The 19,449-nt window shown below is 39.1% G+C and overlaps 1 protein-coding gene across 2 annotated transcripts in view; it reads right to left on the bottom strand.

Annotated features, from left to right (window-relative positions):
• Nucleotides 1-4,381: 4,381 nt before the first annotated feature.
• Nucleotides 4,382-19,449, bottom strand: part of BRCC3 (BRCA1/BRCA2-containing complex subunit 3) — a 98,310-nt gene continuing 83,242 nt past the window's right edge. For both annotated transcript variants that reach the window (XM_070604651.1, XM_070604652.1), the window contains 4 exons: nucleotides 14,274-14,405; nucleotides 13,675-13,718; nucleotides 10,965-11,134; nucleotides 4,382-9,552 (listed from right to left, as the gene is read on the bottom strand). In XM_070604651.1, coding sequence (XP_070460752.1) covers nucleotides 10,983-11,134; nucleotides 13,675-13,718; nucleotides 14,274-14,405 — 328 coding nt within the window. In that variant the 3' untranslated portion in view covers nucleotides 4,382-9,552; nucleotides 10,965-10,982. The remainder of the gene's footprint in view (nucleotides 9,553-10,964; nucleotides 11,135-13,674; nucleotides 13,719-14,273; nucleotides 14,406-19,449) is intronic.

Raw genomic sequence — 19,449 nt, 5'->3', positions numbered from 1 at the left:
TTTTATTAATTTCTTTTTTTCCTGTCAATAGGCCATATCTTATTTCTTTGCTAGCCTCATGATTTTTTGTTGAATACTGGACATTTGTAATATTGTAATATGCAATTCTGGAAATCAGATGCCTCCCTCCCCTGGCTTTGCTGTTGTTCTTTATTTAGTGAATTATGGAGTCGATCATGGTACTGTCACCAGATACAATAGTAAGCTGTTATTTAAAATGATAATCATGAAGCCTGTGCACCATGTAAATATTTAAATATTATGTCAAATGAAGGAAATCCACATGTACAACTATAAGATGTATTAATACTAGGACTGGATAAAAACAGAAAGAGAAAAACAAAAAGGAATAGCAAAAGTGATAGTAATTGTATTATGATGATATTATAAGTGAGTTTCCCTTTCTATTTTCCAAGTTTTATTATGTTACTTTTTGTGATTTTAAAAATTGTACATTTTAGTTTTGTATTATGAAAATAATACATGCTCATTGTAGAAATTCAAAAAACAGTTTACAGAAGATTTCAAAGTGAAGAATAAGACTCCCTTTCTTTGGCCTCAATCACCAGAAGTAATTAGCCAGTTATCATTTTCTCATGTAGCCTTCCAGACATTGTACATGCATGTATTTCATTATAATTTTCAACTTACAAAAAAGTTGGAAGAACGGTACAAAGAACTACCATGTAACCTTTACACATATTGTTCAACCGTTAACATTTCATCATATTTGTGCAATGTGCGTGCATGTATGTGTGTGTAGCACCTTTATCATTAGGTTTTTCTGAACCATTTGAGAACAAGCTGCACACATGATGCTCCATCATCCCTAAATAGTCCTGTGTACATTTCTCACAATCCAGGACACTCTTCTACATAACTACCACATTGTCAAGCAAAAGGCCAAGCAAAAGTGACTGATTTGACTTGTAAAGTAACAACAAGCCCTTTTTCAATACAGTCTATTACCCACATAGACAGCAAGAGAAAGAGGAGACAAAGGTGTCAGCTCTTTGTATCCTTGTCCCACACATCAAATAGGACAAAACTGAAACAAGACGGGCCAATGACTGCAGCACCAGTTATGGGACACCTCATTGCCCCTTCTAGACTGCAGCTAAGTGATTTTATATTCTGTAGCTATAACCTGAGTGGGGCAGGGCTGAGAGCCTCATACCTCATCAGAATCCAGAAGGCAATGAGAAACTGTCTCAGGACAGCCTCCCAGGGGAGATAAGGTGAGAAGGAGATGGCCTTGAGGCAGCACCTCACAAGCCTCCCACCCTCTTATGTTCCAGGAGGATCACAAGGTATCCTGCAAAGACCCAGATAAGTCATGGTTCAAGCTTTGCTTGCATGAATGCATGCAAGGTCATGAGGGCAACTTGGTGGACCCATTCTTTACGATTCCACTACTGACCTTTCACATACCCAACTAAGAATTCTCAGGAGCATGGGCCGCCCCATCAAATATGCTCTAACTGATAGAGGCTTATACAAAATCCATTCTGTTTGTTTTAGGCAACATAGGACAAGAGTGATGGTGACTATGATTACCTAGGATTATTGTCAGACCCACTTGGAGGACAGACTTCAGCCAGGCTCCCCAGCTGGAGCTAAGCCAGTTAAATATCTCATTGATTCAGGTACAGTAAGGGGTTTTGACAGTTGCACATACCTTGCCTTGACTGACCAGCAGGAAGTCCAGGGCAATATGATATTGTTCATTATCATTACCATTTTCACTAGAGAGTATAGAACAGTTTGTGTGTGGCAGGCTAGTATAGGCCTGACATTCACATAGGAAGTCCTAAGAACCTTGGCAGCAGCATTTTGTTGAGCTGGGGATGGAGTCTATTAAGTTTTTGTAGAAAAGAGTTTTCTTAGTTTCCAGAAAGTAAATCTTGTTCTATCGTCTTCAGTGGAGGCTGTTCACTCCTGAAGTCAGCAGCTGCTGGGACATTTCTGAGAGTCCTTAGAGATTCTTTGTGGGTCAGCCACCAAGTTGAGAGTGGTGGTGGCAATCTAGGTTAAATTGTCCAAGTGCCCTACAGACAAGAGCTGAGAGGTTAGTGATCCCCTCTCCACCCATGACCTCCTGGCAGCGTTTAAGGTGTGCTCTCCACCAGTGAGGACAGTGGCCATTCTTCCACAGCCAGGTGATTGGTATGACCAGTCCCTGTAGCAGGCACTTCACTCTTTTCCATTCTTCCCCTTGTCTTGCCTACACCCTGCTCCTGGACTTCTCTCTGAATGGCTTGGGAGTTTCTTTTCTGTACCCCTTGTACCTAAAATATCTCCCACCTCTGACATGTGGCCCACACCAGTATCACTTTAGGAGTCATCATCTCATATTTATGATCATTATCATCAATGTCTATAATTACCCAAATCCAGCAAGCAGAGAAAAGTGACAAAAGGAGCACCAGGTTAGAGTCACCAACCTCCAACTCCTCTTTGCTACTTCCAAATTCCAGTAGCCCAGGGTCCCAGAGGTAGCCATGGGAGGAACAAATGTAGAATGAGAAGAGTTAATTATGAAGTTTGGATCTCTTAAAGCCAGTCTAAGCTTCCTCCCCTTCATCACCTTATAATTAAACATCCTATTTTGATGGGAGCTACCCTTCTGCAGAATTGTCACATTTATAGCCCAAACTGTCATAAGTGTGTGCTAAACTGAGAGCTGAGCAGTTGTCTTTTTCAGTATTTCCTTTGAGTCCATGCCATCTTTCAGTAGTGTCTGCTCACTGGGCAACACAGATCTGATGAGTGTGTGGATTCTACTGATGTTCATCCTCTGAGGCTCCTTGTCCATGGGCATCCACATGGCTCACGTGGGTCTTGTGCAATCTGCTGCTGTAATGTTTTTCCCACAGAGGCTGACTTGATCATCCAGTTGTCTTATCAGGTGCCAGCCCACATTGGCCAAACTGCCGATATGTTGGCTACTGCCCATGAGGCAGTGAAAATGTAATAAAGTGCATTTGAAGGGATGTTCCAAGGCTAGCACCACAGCAACTCTGCCCATTGAGCAGAGTCCCCTTTTCCATGCACAGTTTTAAGCACTTTTCTTTGGGGCTGCACAGCTGCAGCAGCCCAGTACTGAAAAAGATAACTGGACCACTGAAGCTCAGCCCCAGTGAAGCACACAGTTAAAGGAGGCAGTGTGGGTTGTAAATGTGGCAATTCCCTGGAAAGGTACCTACCATCTAAATAAAATATCTAATCATGGGGTTGAGAGGGGTTAGGAGGCCTAGTCTGGCCTTAAGTGAGCTGATCCATCTTTGAACCAGGCCCAGGCATCCTCAAGAACGTGTGGACCAAAGGCCTCAGGGAAAGAGAAGGGGGTGGGGTAAAGGTCAGGCTGTATATACTTCATCCTGTTTCTATTAGCTGCTTCCTCAGGATAGTGATACCCCACTTCTCTTGTAGCATCCAATACTACTTCCCTCTACCACACAGCTGGGCTGGGGAGCCAGGTGGGCTCCCAGCCGTGTACTCATCCCACCATCTCTGTTCTCATTGTGGTATTCTCCCATTGGGCACATCCCTGACAACCTGAAGTATTAAACATTCTCAACACATTTAGTGCCACAGAACACTCAGCAATATCAGCCATAAGCATGTGGGTATGAAGAATGTCCATCAAATAAAACAGCATACAAATTAGCTTCAAGGACTTCAGTAGAGTAAGCATAGTCAGCTGACTGCACTGAAATAGCAACACTGTAACCTAAAAAGGTCTTAATGGCAGTGAGGCACCACGAATAGTCCCAAGAGGGGGTCAAAAGTCTGATGCAGCCTCCTTTACCATAAAAGAAATGGGCCAATTTTTGGCAGGAGTTACAGCTTTTTTTTTTTTTTTTTAAATCAGGAACATAGAGTTCTTCACCTTGTAAAGGACAGCTGTTTTTCTTTGACTGACAGAGACTAAGCACTATACATTTACCCCATTGTTTCAAAAAATATTCCTTGGCAAGCAGGCATCTGAATTTTGTTGGGACTTATAAGTCACTCCACCTGGTGGGCAGCCATGGCCATTGAGACTGAGAGTTTCAACTTGTCAACAACCAAGACATTATTTATGCAGTGAAAACTCTGGACATCAGAGAACATTTCTAACACATTATGAACATGTACAGTTAAATATGTAACATATGTCAACATCAATTACACATTTTTACAAGACATAAAATTAACTGGCCTAAGCCTTACAAGGTAAAACTCTTTTGTCCAAAATCTGAGAGGAGTCTTTTTGTTTCTGTTTTTACAAAAAGAGATGCTACATCCTATCTACTCAGCTAGGAACTGAGCGAGTACAGGGCAGAGAGGAAGAGACCAGCCTGCAGGGTCAGCTGGAGGTGCAGGGAAGATTCTTCTCTTTTCATTTTTATAAACAGCTTTATTGAGACATAAGTTACATAGAATATAATTCACCCAAATTTACCCAAAATGTACAATTCAATGGTTTTTAGTATAGTCACAGAGTTGTGCAACCATCACTACAGTCAACTTTAGAATATTTTTATCACATTGAAAAGAAACCCAATACCTTTTTGTTATCATCCCTCTATCCCCACTCCCTCCAGCCTCTGGCAACCACTAATCTACTTTGCATCTCTGTGGATTTGCCTATTCTGAACATTACGTATAAAAGAAATCATACAATATGTGTCCTTTTGTGTCTGCCTTCTTTCACTTAGCATCGTGTTTTCAAGGTTCATCCATGTTGCAGGAAGCATCAGTAATTCATTCCTTTTTATGACTAACTAATATTCCATTGTACAGATATACCACATTTTGTTTATCTATTACAGTTTACGGACATTTGGGTTGTTTCCACCTTTTGGCTATTACATTATATTACGTTATGAACATTCGTATATAACTTTTTGTTTGAATACTTGTTTTCAATTCTTGAGATATATACCTAGGAGTGGAGTTGCTGGGTCTTGTAATATTTTATGTTTAACTTTTGGAGTAACCACCAAACTACTGTCCAAATTGGCTGCACCCAATTTGGAATTTTACAGTCCCACCAGCAGTGTACAAGTGTTCCAATTTCTCCACATGCTTGTCAACACTTGTAACTATCATACTTTTTTTATTCTAGTGGGTGTGAACTGGTATCTCATGATTTTGATTTGCATTTCCCTGATGTCTAAGGATGTGAAGCATCTTTTCATGTGCTTATTGACAACTTTTATATCTTCCATGGAGAAATGTCTATTCATATCTTTTGCCCATTAAAAAAATTTTTGTGTGAGTTGTCAGAGTTCTTCATATATTCTGGATACTAGATCCTTCTTTATATGATTTGCAAATATTTTCTCCCACTCTCTGAATTGTCTTTTCACTTTCTGATAATGTCCTTTGATGCACAAAATTTTTAATTTTCATGAAGTCCAATTTATCTATTTTTTCTTTGTTGCTTGTGCTTTTGGTGTCATATCTAAGAAACAATTGCCAAAACCAAGGTTCTGAAGATTCACTGCTATGTTTTCTTCTAGGGTTTTTATAGTTTTAGTTCTTACATTTAGGTCTTCCCGCTGCTTAACTTCCAAATGTATCTCAACAGGTAGCATATGCTATTGGATCCCAGGGAGTCCTTTTATATCCTCTCAGACCACACAGCCACTGATCACATAGGACAGTGGGAGGACCCTTACTCTCCCTGCTCCCACCCAACACTTAGGTGACAGCTGTACCACCAGATCCTGGGGAGTCTATCTTATCCCCTAAACTGGCCCTGTTTGCCTTTTAAAAGAACATTTTAACTTTGCCAGCCCCATGTGGGGCACCAAATTTGTCAAGCACAGACTAAGACTGACAGATTTGGCTGGTTAAGCTACACAAGCCCTTTTTAGATTCAGTTTACTACTTACATAGTCAGCAAAGGGAAGAGAAACCAAAGGTACCAGCTCCCTGTGGTCCTTGTCCCACACACCAAAATGGATGTAACCGAAATGAAAGAGGCTGGATGACTGCAATGTGAACTGCAAGACACCCCATTGCTGAGGAGCCCCTGTTAGACTGCACCTAAGCAGTTTTATAATATGTATCTATACAGACTACACCTGAGAGGGTATAGATATGTCCTGGGTATCAGAACCCACAGGCAATAAAAAACTGTCTCATGACAGCCTCCCAGAGGAGGTAGGGAGGTGGGTGGCAGATGGCCTCAGAGCAGTTCTTTACAGGCCTCCATCCTCTCATGTAACAGGGGGGATCTCAAGCTGTTCTGACAAGACTCAGATTAACTGTACTTCAGGCCTTGCTTAGGTGGCATATGTAGATACCACATGGGCACCAGATCACTGTGATAGAGCTGTTACCCTGTACACATCTCCCTCTTAATCAGGTAATACAACACTACAATTCAATCCAAAGAGACCATTCAAATATTGCAACTGTCCTAAGAATTTCTTTTTCCTTTCTGGCCCAGAATCCAATAAGGAATGCATGTTGCACTTAGTTTTCATGTCCTAAATCTCTTTAAGTCTGGGGACACCTCTTGGCATTTCCCTATTTTTCATGTCCTTGACAGTTAAACTTCCACCCGTGAACCTGCCTTAGCATCCATTGATGAGTCATACCTGAGTCAGTCACTACTATGATGATTACCCAAGTGTGATTTTCTAATTTTATCCTTCCTTCTACATTTATTAGTTGGCTTTCTTCTTAAAGAGCTTTCTTTGTCCTCCCAACTATTTATTTTTATCAGTGCAGACTCAAGATTCTTATAATAACTTATATAATGCTTTACTCTCATTAATCTGATGCACAAATTGTCCAGATTTGGCCAATGGGAACCCATTCAGGCTGGACCCATTTCCTTACTTTATGATCAAAAAGATGGTTTGGGCTTATCTCGTACTTTCTCTGCCCCAGCCCTGGAACCAGCCATTTCTCCCTAGGGAGCCCTGGTTACCTTTAGTGAAGGATAGTATTTGAGAACCAATATCTGGGTGCCAGATGTGCTCATAGCTACTGGGGTATCACTTTCAAATTCTTACATTAATCAAATGGCCATGACTCCATCAATGTAAAAAGTTTAGATTGTGATGAAGAGAGATGTTAAAGATGTCTGTTCAGTTTCTGGTTTGTGTAAATAGATGCTCCATTCACTGAGGTAAGAAACACTGGAAGGGAATATAGTTTAGATTGAAAACCAGGAGTTCAGATTTAGATGTATCAAGTTTGATATGCCATTAAGACAGCCAAGTGGAAATGTGTAGTAGGCAGGTAGAAATGTAGATCTAGAGTTCAGGGAGAGGTCTGGACGGAGACACAGATTTGTCTGTCAGCTGCATATAGGTGAATAAAGATGGAGAAGCCTATGAATGAATTTGAGAAGTAACAGCAAGAGCAGAGAAAACCTAGAAAAGAACAGAATAGCAGAAGTCGAAAGTGGTAGATTTCAAAGAAGAGTGGCTAACTGTGTCAAGACTGAGAGAATCATTAAGGACAGGAAAAGCATCTATTGACTTTTGCTATGTGGAGGTCATTGGTGTCTTTAGCAGGAGTGGTTTGAATGGAGTGATGGGGGCAGAGGTCAGAATGCAATGAGTTAAATGAATAGGAGATGAGAAAACAGAGAGAGAAAGTAAGTGTATATTGTTCCCATCAGTCTTGGCTGTGATTGAAAATAGAGAATCTGCTGACCAGAAGGGTATACAGGGTTGTGTGTGGAATGCAATGTTTTGTGTAAAGGTAAGCCAGACTGGTGCAAGTAGGAAAGTAAAGATACATCTTGTTCACATCACTGTTCCTTGTGATACTCAACACTTTTAAAGACTGAACACTAAGCTAAAGGAACCTTAGTGGTCACCTACTCTAAACTTATAAATAAAGAAAATGAAGCCCAAAAAGGGAAAGGGACGTGTGTTCAACGATAGCTGATAAAAATATTGAAATCATTTTATTCCCCTCAGATTTTCCTTTTATAATTCTTATTTCGTAAAATAAGTACCATACATCTTGGTTCCCTATTCAATACTTATAACTTTTTATTTTGCAATAATTATAGACTTACAGGAAGTTGCAAAACTAGTACAGGGAGTAGTCCCATGTACCTTTCACCCAGTTTCTCCCAGTGCAGTGGTAACATCTTACTTAACTATAGCACAACTTCAAAACCAACATACTGACAATGGTTGACACTACAGACCTTATTAATTTCACCAGATTTTACATGCATTCATTTATGGGTGTGTGCAGGTCTAAGGAGTTTCAGCACAGAGATTCATGTAACCAACACCACAATCAAGATACAGAACTGTTCCATGAGCACAAAGGAACTCCTTCTGTTAGCCTTTTATAGTCACACATATCCCACACTGCCTCCAGTCCCTATCCCTGGCAACCATTAATCTGTTCTTGATTTCTATAATTTTTTCATTTCAAGAATGTTATATAAATGCAATAATACAGTATGTGACCTTTTGAAATTGGCTTTTTTTCATTCATTATAATACCCTTGAGGTCCAACCAAGTTATGTGTATTGACAGTCTGTTCCTTTTCATGGCAGAGTAGTATTCCATGGTATGGATGGTTGGTTTAACCACCCATTCAATGGCAGGACATCTGGGTTGTTTCCAGTTTGTGGCTATAGTGTGCACAAGTTTTTGTGCCAATATAGGTCTTCATCTCTCTGGGACGAATGGCCAGGATTGCAACTGCTGGGTTGTATGGTATGTGTATGTGTAACTTTATTGGAAATTTCCAAACTCTTTTCTAGAGTGGCTGTAAAATTTTGCATTCCTATCAGCAGTGTATGAGAGATCTGGTCTGTATGCTCAACAGCATCTGGTATTTTCACTATTTTTTCTTTAGCTGTTCTTATTGATAAGTATGTAGCCATAATTCATTGTGGTTTTAATTTGCATTCCCTGATGACTGATGAAGTTCAATATTTTTTCATGTGCTTACTTGCCATCCATTTATCCTCTTTAATGAAATGTCTGTTCATGTCTTTTGCTCATTTTCTAATCGGATTGTTTGTTTTTTACTGTTGACTTTATATATTCTAGATTGATCAGATATATGGTTTGCAAATAATTTCTCTCAATAACTTCCTCCTCTTAAATATTTTGCAAAGCAAGTTTTTCATTTTGATGAAGTCCAATATATCAACTTCTTCCTTTTAGGATTGTGCTTTTGGTGTGAAGGCCAAAAACTTGTTGCCTAGCTCAAGATCCTGAAGATTTTTCTATGATTTTTTTTCTAAAAGTTCTACAGTTTTATGTCTTACATCTAAGTACATGATACATTTTGAGTTAATTTTTGTATGAAGGATGCAGTTTAGGTCAAAGTTCATTTTTTTGCCTATGGGTGTTCAATTGTTCCAGCATCATTTGTTGAAAAGACTATCCCTCCTTCACTGAATTGCTTTTGCACCTTTGTCAAAATCAGTTGTGCATATACCATACCATCTTGATTATGTAGCTTTATAGTAAACCTTGAAGTCAGGTAAGCTGAATCCTCCAACTTTTTCTTCTTCAAAATTGATTTAGCTTAATTAATTTTATACCTGGATATTTTCATCTTTCCTATAGGGAAAGAAAGAATAGTGAAGAACTGTGGCTGTGGGAAATTATGGAAAATACAGCATTTATACTCCATATGCCCTAGGGTAATGGTTTTCAAACTTTAGTATGCCTCAGAATCAGATGGAGAGTTCATGAAGATTTCTGGGTACCATCCCAGAGATGAAATTTAATCTCCAAGTGATTCTGGTGCAGGTGGTTCTGGACTACACTTTGAAATTTGACAAACAATAATCTAGGGAGAAACAAAAAGAAACTAAACTAAATACTAAAACAAAAACCGGCCGTTTGTCTCCATTGTTGGGATCAGGCTCTCTTTTTTTTCTTTCCACCTACTCCAATTCCCACTTTAATTTCCCATATGCAATAGGCTTGACTCTTTTCTGAAGACATACTTATCATCTGTCGTTATACAAGGTGAGAATAATGCAACAGAACTTTTTAAAGCATGATTTTTTCTACATCCTAAGTTCTAAATGTTTCTGGAAAAATACATTTATATTATAATGGAAGTTCCTAGGTAAATAGGATCTGTTCAATGGGAATTTGGTTCAGAGTCAAACATGCTAGAACTCGTGTATTTGGTTAGAAAGGGCACCCACACAGATTCAACCTTTGATAAGTATCTCAGAATACATATTTTATTACTATTTATTTATTTATTTTTTACTGAGGAAGATAAGCCCTGAGCTAACATCTGTACCAATCTTCTTCCTCTTTATGTGTGGGTTGCCACCGCAGCATGGCTGACGAGTGGCATAGGTCTGCACCCAGGATCCAAACCCACAAACCCAGGCCGCTGAAGTGGACTGCACTGAACTTAACCACTACGCCACGGAGCCGGCCCCTCAGAATACATATTTTAGAGATCAAGAAGGAAGACATAAGACATATGCCTCTCAATGAGAGCAAAGAGTAGAGGTGGAGTGCTGACAAGTCACCTTCACTTCCTTCCACTACCTCTTCTGTACTTATTTACTTGTGCAACATAAGCATCATAACTACAAAATTGAAATATGAAATACTCTCCTTCCCTTAGCTTATTCTAGGGAGTGAGTGTATCTGAAAATGAAAATAAAGACATCCAAGTTAAATAAGGGAAAAATAAACATTTAAAATTTTCTCCCAGGACATTTTATTACAGGATGTCCTTGCCAATGTACCTTCCATAGCCTTTTAAAACAAACCTTTCACATTCTACTTAAATCATTGTGCATATGCTCTTTGTAGGCCAGTTATAGGTAGGAGGGTTCATTAAGTCCTAATGAAACTTAAGAAGACATCTTGTGTTTATTGCATGCATAAAACTCATCCATTGGGATATAAAATGAGCTGCTCCTACAAAGAGTCTGCCTACACATGAGGTGTGTGAATTTCCAGACCATGATACACAAGTTGAAAAAAAAGTTTTTTACCCCATTTTGTCTCCTGCTTTATTCTAGAGAAGAAAGTTCTTGCATAAGCTCTTCCTTTTCCTGTTGCAGCTCCTGCAAATGCTGTTGGTTTTGCTCCAGTCTGTCCTCCAACCACTGTAGGAGAGGCCCACTGACTGCTGACATCTGACTGCACAGATTCTTGGTAAACACTTGAAGAGGAAAAACACAGATGAGATAACACTGCACCACCAACAGCCCTCCAATTGTGAGTACCAAAAGAAGGGGTTGGAGGAAGAAGTAGAACAAGTGCAATAAGTAGGACTAGCAGATGATTTTGTACGGCTAGCCAGGGGAAAGACAGAAGAGCAGAGCACAGAAGATACCTATCCTGAGGCCATCCTGAACATCCCTGGATCCATAAGCCTGAGGGAAGCCTGGCTATGCAGAGAGAAGATGACCAGCTCCTTACTACCTTAGGGAAATGGGCTAAGAGCTACAGAAGGGTTTCTTTCCCCAGCGCTCAGACCTCTCCACACTGTGAATGACCATAACCTCCTAGGGAGCTAGAACTCTGTCTTCTGCAATTGAGTTTTCCACTAAGTCCAGGCCAGTAGGAAAACTGCTTATCAAACGTTATATACATTGAAGAAATAAATACGTTAATTCAACCCACCTGAGAGCTCCTTTTTTTAAAATGAGGAAAAACCAGAGAGATGAAGAGTAAAGAGTTATCATCTTTCATGCCTTACTATGAATGTTCAGCTTCATGATGAGACAAAGATTCTATGGCACTGTTTTTAAACAAATTCTACCCAAGAGAAATATCTTTTTCTCTCTCATAATACCTAACTTACTGAAAACGACCACTGTTATACTGTGTGGTATATCTTCCAAGATATATGTATATGTATATGTGTGTACGTGTGTGCTGGTATATGTATACTTTTGAATAAAACCTGTATGATTTTGGATGTTACTTTTTCTCCACATAACAATATGCCATAGACATCTTTCTGTGTCAGTAAAGATCTAGCTTGCCTTCTTAAGAGCTAAACAATATTCATCTGAATGGATGTACCAATTTAATAAGTTCTCTATTGATGGGCATTTCAGTGACATCCAATTTTTTGCTATTATAAAGATTGCAATTAATTTTACCTCCAGGAACAGTATATGGGAGTGTTCACTTCCTCCACATCCTCATCTAATTATCTCAATTTCATCTTTGCCAAAAGAAAAGATGAAACACTGATAACTTTATCTTAATCCATACTTCCTTTAGAGATTATTATGAACAATTTGATTTTTCTGTAGGGGTCTATAAAAGTCTTTAATTCTTATTTAGTCAGTCTTGTCTTTTGTAAATTCAGGGTTTCAGATTATACTTAGGTGATCACCTCCCTAGAGGTTGAAAAATATCCTTTCATATTTTCCTTCTGTACTTTTTTTCCTTTTAAAATAAGCTTTATAGAGGTATAATTTGCAGACAATAAAATGACCCCATTTTAAATGTCCGGTTCAATGAGTTTTAACAAATGCATACCCCTTGGAACCACCCTTAGTCAAGATACAGAACACGTGCAGCAACCCACAGGCCCCTCTGCAGTTCCCTTTGCAGTCAATGCCCCTTCACCTCTGGTGCCAGCAGCTACTGATCTGCTCACTGTCACCATAGATTAGGCTTGCCTATTCTTGAATTTCATATAAATGGAACTATAGAGTATGGAGCATTTTCTGTGATGCTTCTTTCACTTGGCATAATGCTCTTGAGATTCATCCAGGTTGTTCATGTATCAGTTGTTTGTTCTTTTTGTTGCTGAGCAGCACTTCGTTGTATGGATGGCTCACACTTTGTCCATCCACTGACTGACAGACACTTGGGTGGTTACACCTTTTGGATCTTGTGAATAATATTGCTATGAACATTTCTGTACAAGTTGTTTTTTTAACCCTTGTTTTCAACTCTTCAGGGTATATGCCTAGGAGAGGAACTGGTGGGACATTTGATAATTGTAATTGCCAACCTCTTTTCCAAAGTGGTTGTACCATATTTAATAGTAAAAGTATAAATACACTTGGAATTTATTTTTTGTGTAGGGTGTTAGGTAGGAATCTATTTTTTCCCCAAATAGAGATAGAAGAATATAAGTCCATGAAGGTTAAGACTCTCTCTTTTCTTGAGCAATGTACCCCAGTGCCTAGAATAGTGCCTAGCTGAGAGTAGGCACTCCAATGTTTCTTGAATGAATAAACTAACAATTAACTGTCCCTACACTATTTAGTGAATAATCCATCCTTTTTTTTTATTTGAAGTAACATCGTTCTTAAATATAAATTCTTCTATATACCTGGGCCTATTTCTGGGCTCTATTCAGTTCTACTGATTTGTCCATTTTTGAGTTATTAACCTACTTTTTAAATTCAGAAAACTTGCTAAATTTCAAGCTGCTTGAAGCCATGTTAGTTGTTTGAAATCAGCCATGGTAGGGGTTTTATACCATGGAAACTGGCAAACACAACAAATCAGAGCCCTCTCTCCTCCCTCACTCTAGGTAGCATTTACAGTATTCAGGAGTCCATAGGCTTCAATAGAAAGGTGGGGAGCAAGATTAACGAATGGCAAAGCTCTGAGGAAAGAAAACTTGAGGATAACCTTGTACCCGTCACTTCAATCACTTAAACTACATTTGCTTCTGTCAGCTGCCTATTTCAGGAATCACTGCCTCTACTCAAGAAGAAAAAACCTTACCTGAGCCATTATGGATCTTGGTCACTGAGTCCAGATGTGTGAGGCTAAAGGGATAAAACAGTTTAGGTGAGTAGCAAAGCAGGAGTGAAGGGAAAACAAAATGGTCACGGACTGTCTAACAAAATGAGAAACAACCCCAGACCTTTACCAACTGGATTAGATGAATATGTATAATTTAAATTCTGGTTATTGGTAAATTTTTCATGATTTTTGGGACGTGATTTTATTCAGAACTTGGAGATAATTCAAAGAGATAATTTTGAAATTACTGTCTCTCACTGAAGACTTCACATAGTACAAATTTATTGGGCAAGACCCAACACTTGGCAACAGGACTACTGTTGTAGTTTACTTTTTTTAATAACCAAAAAAAGTGTCCTTGCCCTTGAAGGATATAAAGTGCAGCAGGAGAGAAACAAATGTTAAAGAGATTGTTATCATACAGTGTGAAAAACATTATGATTGGAGACTGCTATAAAGTTTTCTCATAGAGAGGTGAAAGGAAAGGGGCTCAAGAAGTGAGTTGCTAAAGATGAAAAGACAGAAGACAGGAGTAGGGACTAGGCCCCGAGAGGTGGAGGAGTGAGGAAGGTCTCTACCTGTGGATCCTTCTATATGCATCCTGCTCCTCTTGGCACAAGATCTTGGGCAGCTCAACTGCTGATTCAAGGCACACTTTCCCAATGGTTACATGAGGCACAATATGGATTGGGATTTCAATTCTCTCATACCTGCAAGACAATCAATTCAGGTCAGTTTATTGTTTGTTTCCAGCTTTATTGAGGTATAATTGACAAATAGGAATTATATATATTTAAGGTGTACAAATTGGTATTTTGGTATATATACACACATTGTGAAATGATTACTACAGTCAAGCTAATTAATGTATCCATCACCTGACATAGTTACCATTTTTTTGTGTGTGGTGAGAACACTTAAGATCTACCTTCTTAGCAAATTTCAAGTATATAATACAGTATTGTTAACTGCAGTCACCACATTGTACATTAGATCTCCAGAACTCATTTATCTTGACACTTCATATCCTTTCACCAGTACTTCCCCATCTTCCCCTGTACCGGCCCTGCCACAACCACTCCTATTCCACTCTCTGCGTCTATAAGTTTGACTGTTTTAGATTCTACAAGTAAGTGCAGTCATACAGTATTTGTCTTTCTCTGTCTGACTTACTTCACTTAGCATAATGTGCTCCAGGTATATCCATGTTCTTGCAAATGGTATGCATATATACATGCACCACATTTTCTTTATCCATTCATCCACTGACAGACACTTAGGCTGTTTCCAAATCTTGGCTATTGTGAATAGTGCTGCAATGAACATGGGAGTGCAGGTATCTTTTTGAGATCCAGATTTCATTTCCTTCAGACATATACCAAGAAGCGGGTCAGTTTTTAATGCTGAGTTGTCGTAATCAGAAGTTTTCTATAGTTTTAATAAAAACTTAAGGATACAGTGTGCTTCAAAGATTAAACATTCCTGTATTTCATTTAGTAGCTCAACTTCAAAGTGGATAGGGCTCAAACTGAATTCATCTGGGGAGCAAATTGGAAGCACATTTGCAGAGCCAATATTCTCTGGTCTCATAGAAACTCTGAGGCCACTTCTGTAAACTTAACAGAAGCCTTGGGAGCTCAAGATCCTTATGCTCACTCCCCAGAAAAGGGGAATAGCTAATTAATACTGTTTTCAGTCAGGAAGTTGCCAGTGAGGTTGAACACATTGATCACAAAGCCTGGGGAAGAAGAACCGCAGACTCTTCAATGACTCTATCAGATTCATTATATAGATGGGATTACTCATATAAATGCTCACTTGTTCTAACTCAGTGTTCACCAGTGCCGCCCCCCTACTTCCTGGTCTCTCCCCTCAGAGGAAATAGGTAAGAAATTCACAAATACTTGCATTTTCATGCTATAGTGGAAGAAACAGATATGCTTGTTACTGAGGCAAACCAATCTACCTCTACCTGCTGCTCACCCTAAATACACCTAAACTCCACCTAACAATGGGTTCAGTGGAACATTCAGGTTGAGGGCCCCTGGCACTGTGAGGCCTCACTGGCACATAGTGGTACAGCAGCATAAGACCTAGCTCCCCTCTCTCTTTTTCCTACCCAGCAGAATGTGTCTGGGGCCCACACCACAATCTAGATGGGAAACTAATGACGGAGGATGACAAGCACGCCTTCCCTCACCACATCCAAGTAGTCAGGGAGAAATTCATGAAGAGTATGCCATAGCTGTTTGTGGTTTACAGACGGCCCTTTGAAATAAAACACAGTGACTATTATTACTGATGTTTCCAGAAACTTTTAAGAAGTTAATCTGCTGCTATTAGTGTACTTAGCAGGGTTTCCCACTGAGTTTATCAGTACCATGAGCATAAATGGTTCCAGTAGTTGACTGAGAATGAAGACACATTTTATAAATTCCTAATGGAAATAGTTAGAGCTTCTGTCGCTTTACTCAAAAGTACAATTCCAGGACCTAGCTAAAGCAGAGATCCAAAGCTAAGACAGAGATTCTCCTTCTGCTAACGAACTAGCTGGTTAAGACCAATCCTCCTGTTGAAAGCAACTAGAATAGCTGGGCCAAATAAAATAGCATCTGTTGGAAGTCACTGGAGAGCTACCAAGGCAGTGAGTAATTGTGGGATCAAGACCTGGGAGAGGAGGAAAATCCAGAGAGATGAGCCTGGCATTTAAGGACAGCCTTCCTGGAAAGGCATCTGCTGATTCCAGAGGAGGAAGCTTATAGGCTGGGAAGTTTAAAGAGTTTCCAAAAGGGCTTATGGGTCTTGGGTGATAAAATCGGAGTTCAGGGCCTATGAAGGGGGAGAGGACTCGGCAAAATTGTCTCCAGGATTTGGGTTGGGACCTCAATAGTATACATACTAGCAGTAAAAACAGACCAGCCTTTACAGGGACTAAAGGCCCAACTTTGAATCATCTCAGTTCCTAACTAGATTAACGTGATTTGATAATTCTGCTACCAGTTAGGATGTAGAAGGTTGCCAAAGACCACTGCACCTACCATAACAACAAGAAAAAATCAGATAAAAAATTAGAAAGAAAAGACCCCAGAGAGCCATGGATACAAAGATAAGTCTAAATGAACTACATTCTTGAGAGCAACAATGAGTAGATGAGTAGAGACCAGTGGCCACTCTCCTCCGTGAGGGCATCTGTCTTGTCTGGAGGCACAAGCAGGTGAAGGATGGGGACTGCCACACACAGATGAACTTTGCTGGGGTAAGAGGAATGCAACTGGGACTTGTAACAATCACATGAGGTGGCAAACTGAAATATGCAGAAGCATTGAGGACAATGTATTCTTTTTTTTTATTGTGGTCGTAATAGCTTATAACATTGTGAAATTTCAGTTGTACATTAATATTTGTCATACACCATACAAGTGTGCCCCTTCACCCCTTATGCTCACCGTCCACCCACCTTCCCCCTGGTAACCACTAATTTGTTCTCTGTCCATAAGTTTGTTTATATTCCACATATCAGCGAAATCATACAATGTTTGTCTTTCTCTGTCTGGGTTATTTTCCTTAACATAATGCCCTCAAGGTCCATCCATGAGGTTGTGAATAGGACAATTCTGTCTTTTTTTATGGCTGAGTAGTATTCCATTGTACATATATATCACATCTTCTTTATCCAATCATCAGTCAATGAGGACTTGGGTTGCTTCCATGTCTTGGCTATTGTGAATAATGCTGCAATGAACACAGGGGTGCATAAATCTCTTTGGATCATTGATTTCAAGTTCTTTGGATAAATACCCAGTAGTGGGATCGCTGGGTCATATGGTATTTCTACGTTTAGTTTTTTGAGGAATCTCCATACTGTTTTCCATAGTGGCTGCACCAGTTCGCATTCCCCCCAGCAGTGTATGAGGGTTCCCCTTTCTCCACAACCTCTCCAACATTTATTTTTTGTCTTGCTTATTATAGCCATTCTAATGGGTATAAGGTGATATCTTAGTGTAGTTTTGATTTGCATTTCTCTGATGATTAGTAATGTTGAGCATCTTTTCATGTGCCTATTGGCCATCTGTATATCTTCTTTGGAAAAATGTCCATTCATATCTTCTGCCCACTTTTTGATTAGGTTGTTTTTTTGTACTTCATTTGTGTGAGTTCTTTATATATTATGGAGATTAACCCCTTATCAGATATATGATTTGCAAATATTTTCTCCCATTTGGTGGGTTGTCTTTTCATTTTGATCTCTAGGCTCTGGTATAATGTATGTAGCATTGAAGGCTATGTATTCTTTGAAGATTCCACTTTGAAAGCAACAGGGCTTTTTATTTTTGGGGGGAGGTGAGAAGTTGTTCCTTAGTAAATTTGTCTGTTCCTGCTATGGGAATTGATCTGTTTATGCTTTCTTTCCTAATGGGTCAGTTTTGGTAAATTGTATTTTCCTAAGAAATTATCTATTTTGTCTTGTTTTCAAATTTATTTACATAGAGATCTATCTCCCAGACAGCTTGTTATGGTATTTTAAATCTCCTCTATTTCAGTAGTTGTCTCCCTCTTGCCATTTCATATTTTGTATGTTTGTGCTTCTTCCTTTTTGCCCCATGATTATGTTGACTAGTGGGGTGTTTATTTTGTTAATTTCCCCCAAAACAATCATTTTTATTTATTAATTTGATGGGTTTTGTTCCTACTCCCGACTTCATTAATTTTCTTTTATCTTTCATTATTTCCTTATATTTTATTTTGGTTATTTGGTTTATTTTGGTTATTTTCTTGTGCCTTACCTTAGCATTTAGAATTTGGAATTTAATTAATACATTTTTGGTCTTTCATTTTTATTGCTGTAAAGTGCTTAAGGCTGTGAATTTCAACTTATCTCTTCTATAAATGTATCCCATATATGCTGGGATAGTATTTTCATTTTCATTATTTTTCTAAAGCCCTTTAATTTTTGTTTCCATTTCACCCACCCATTGTGTTCCAGTCTTCCCTCTAATTTGGTATCTGTGCTCTAGCCTTTCTAAAATGGTCCTGCTCTCTAACACCCTCAGAAAAAAGCCCCACACCTGAAGCCTTCATGGTTCACCTGTTTATCTAGCCCTGCTCTCTCCTACTCATATGACTGACTCTGCCCAGTGTCCTTTCTCTTTTTACAACCTGGCTAATGCCTACACACTTTTGGAGACTAAGCTCAAATTTAGGAATCCTTTTCTGATGCCCTTCAACCCCCAAAACCACCCCAGTTAAGTACTCCTTCTGGGAATTAAATGGGATCCTATACTTCCTTTATCATAATACTTATATAGTTGAATATTTTGTCTGTCTACTAACATTGTAAGATCCTTGAACATAGGCTTCCCTTTTATTGCTGTACCCCTGGTGCTCAATTAAATAATTGTTGAATGTCCCTTCACTGTCGACTTCAAAACTAGTATTTTAATACATTTGTTGTGACGTGTGAGCTTTAACAAATACTAGAGCTACTTTGTCATAAATTTAGTTTGGTTGATTGATTTTAGCTTTTCAGTTCAAGTATAGTACACAGAAAAGTACACTAATTGTAATTAGAAAAGGACACTATAAATGTCCAGAGCAATCAACTTTCACAAAGTCAAGATACCCACGCAACCAAAACACAGATCAGCTCTATGAGTTTTCAGAGTGAATGTTCCTATGAAACTGCAACACATATCAAGAAATAGAACCTTACCAGCCTTCCAGAGGCCCTCTTTTTGGCTCCTCACAATTGCTACG

This window comes from Equus przewalskii, chromosome X, assembly GCF_037783145.1.
Source record: "Equus przewalskii isolate Varuska chromosome X, EquPr2, whole genome shotgun sequence".
NCBI lineage: Eukaryota > Metazoa > Chordata > Mammalia > Perissodactyla > Equidae > Equus > Equus przewalskii.
The sequence above is the reverse complement of the archived record's forward strand: the minus strand, read 5'-3'. Positions and strand labels throughout refer to the sequence as shown.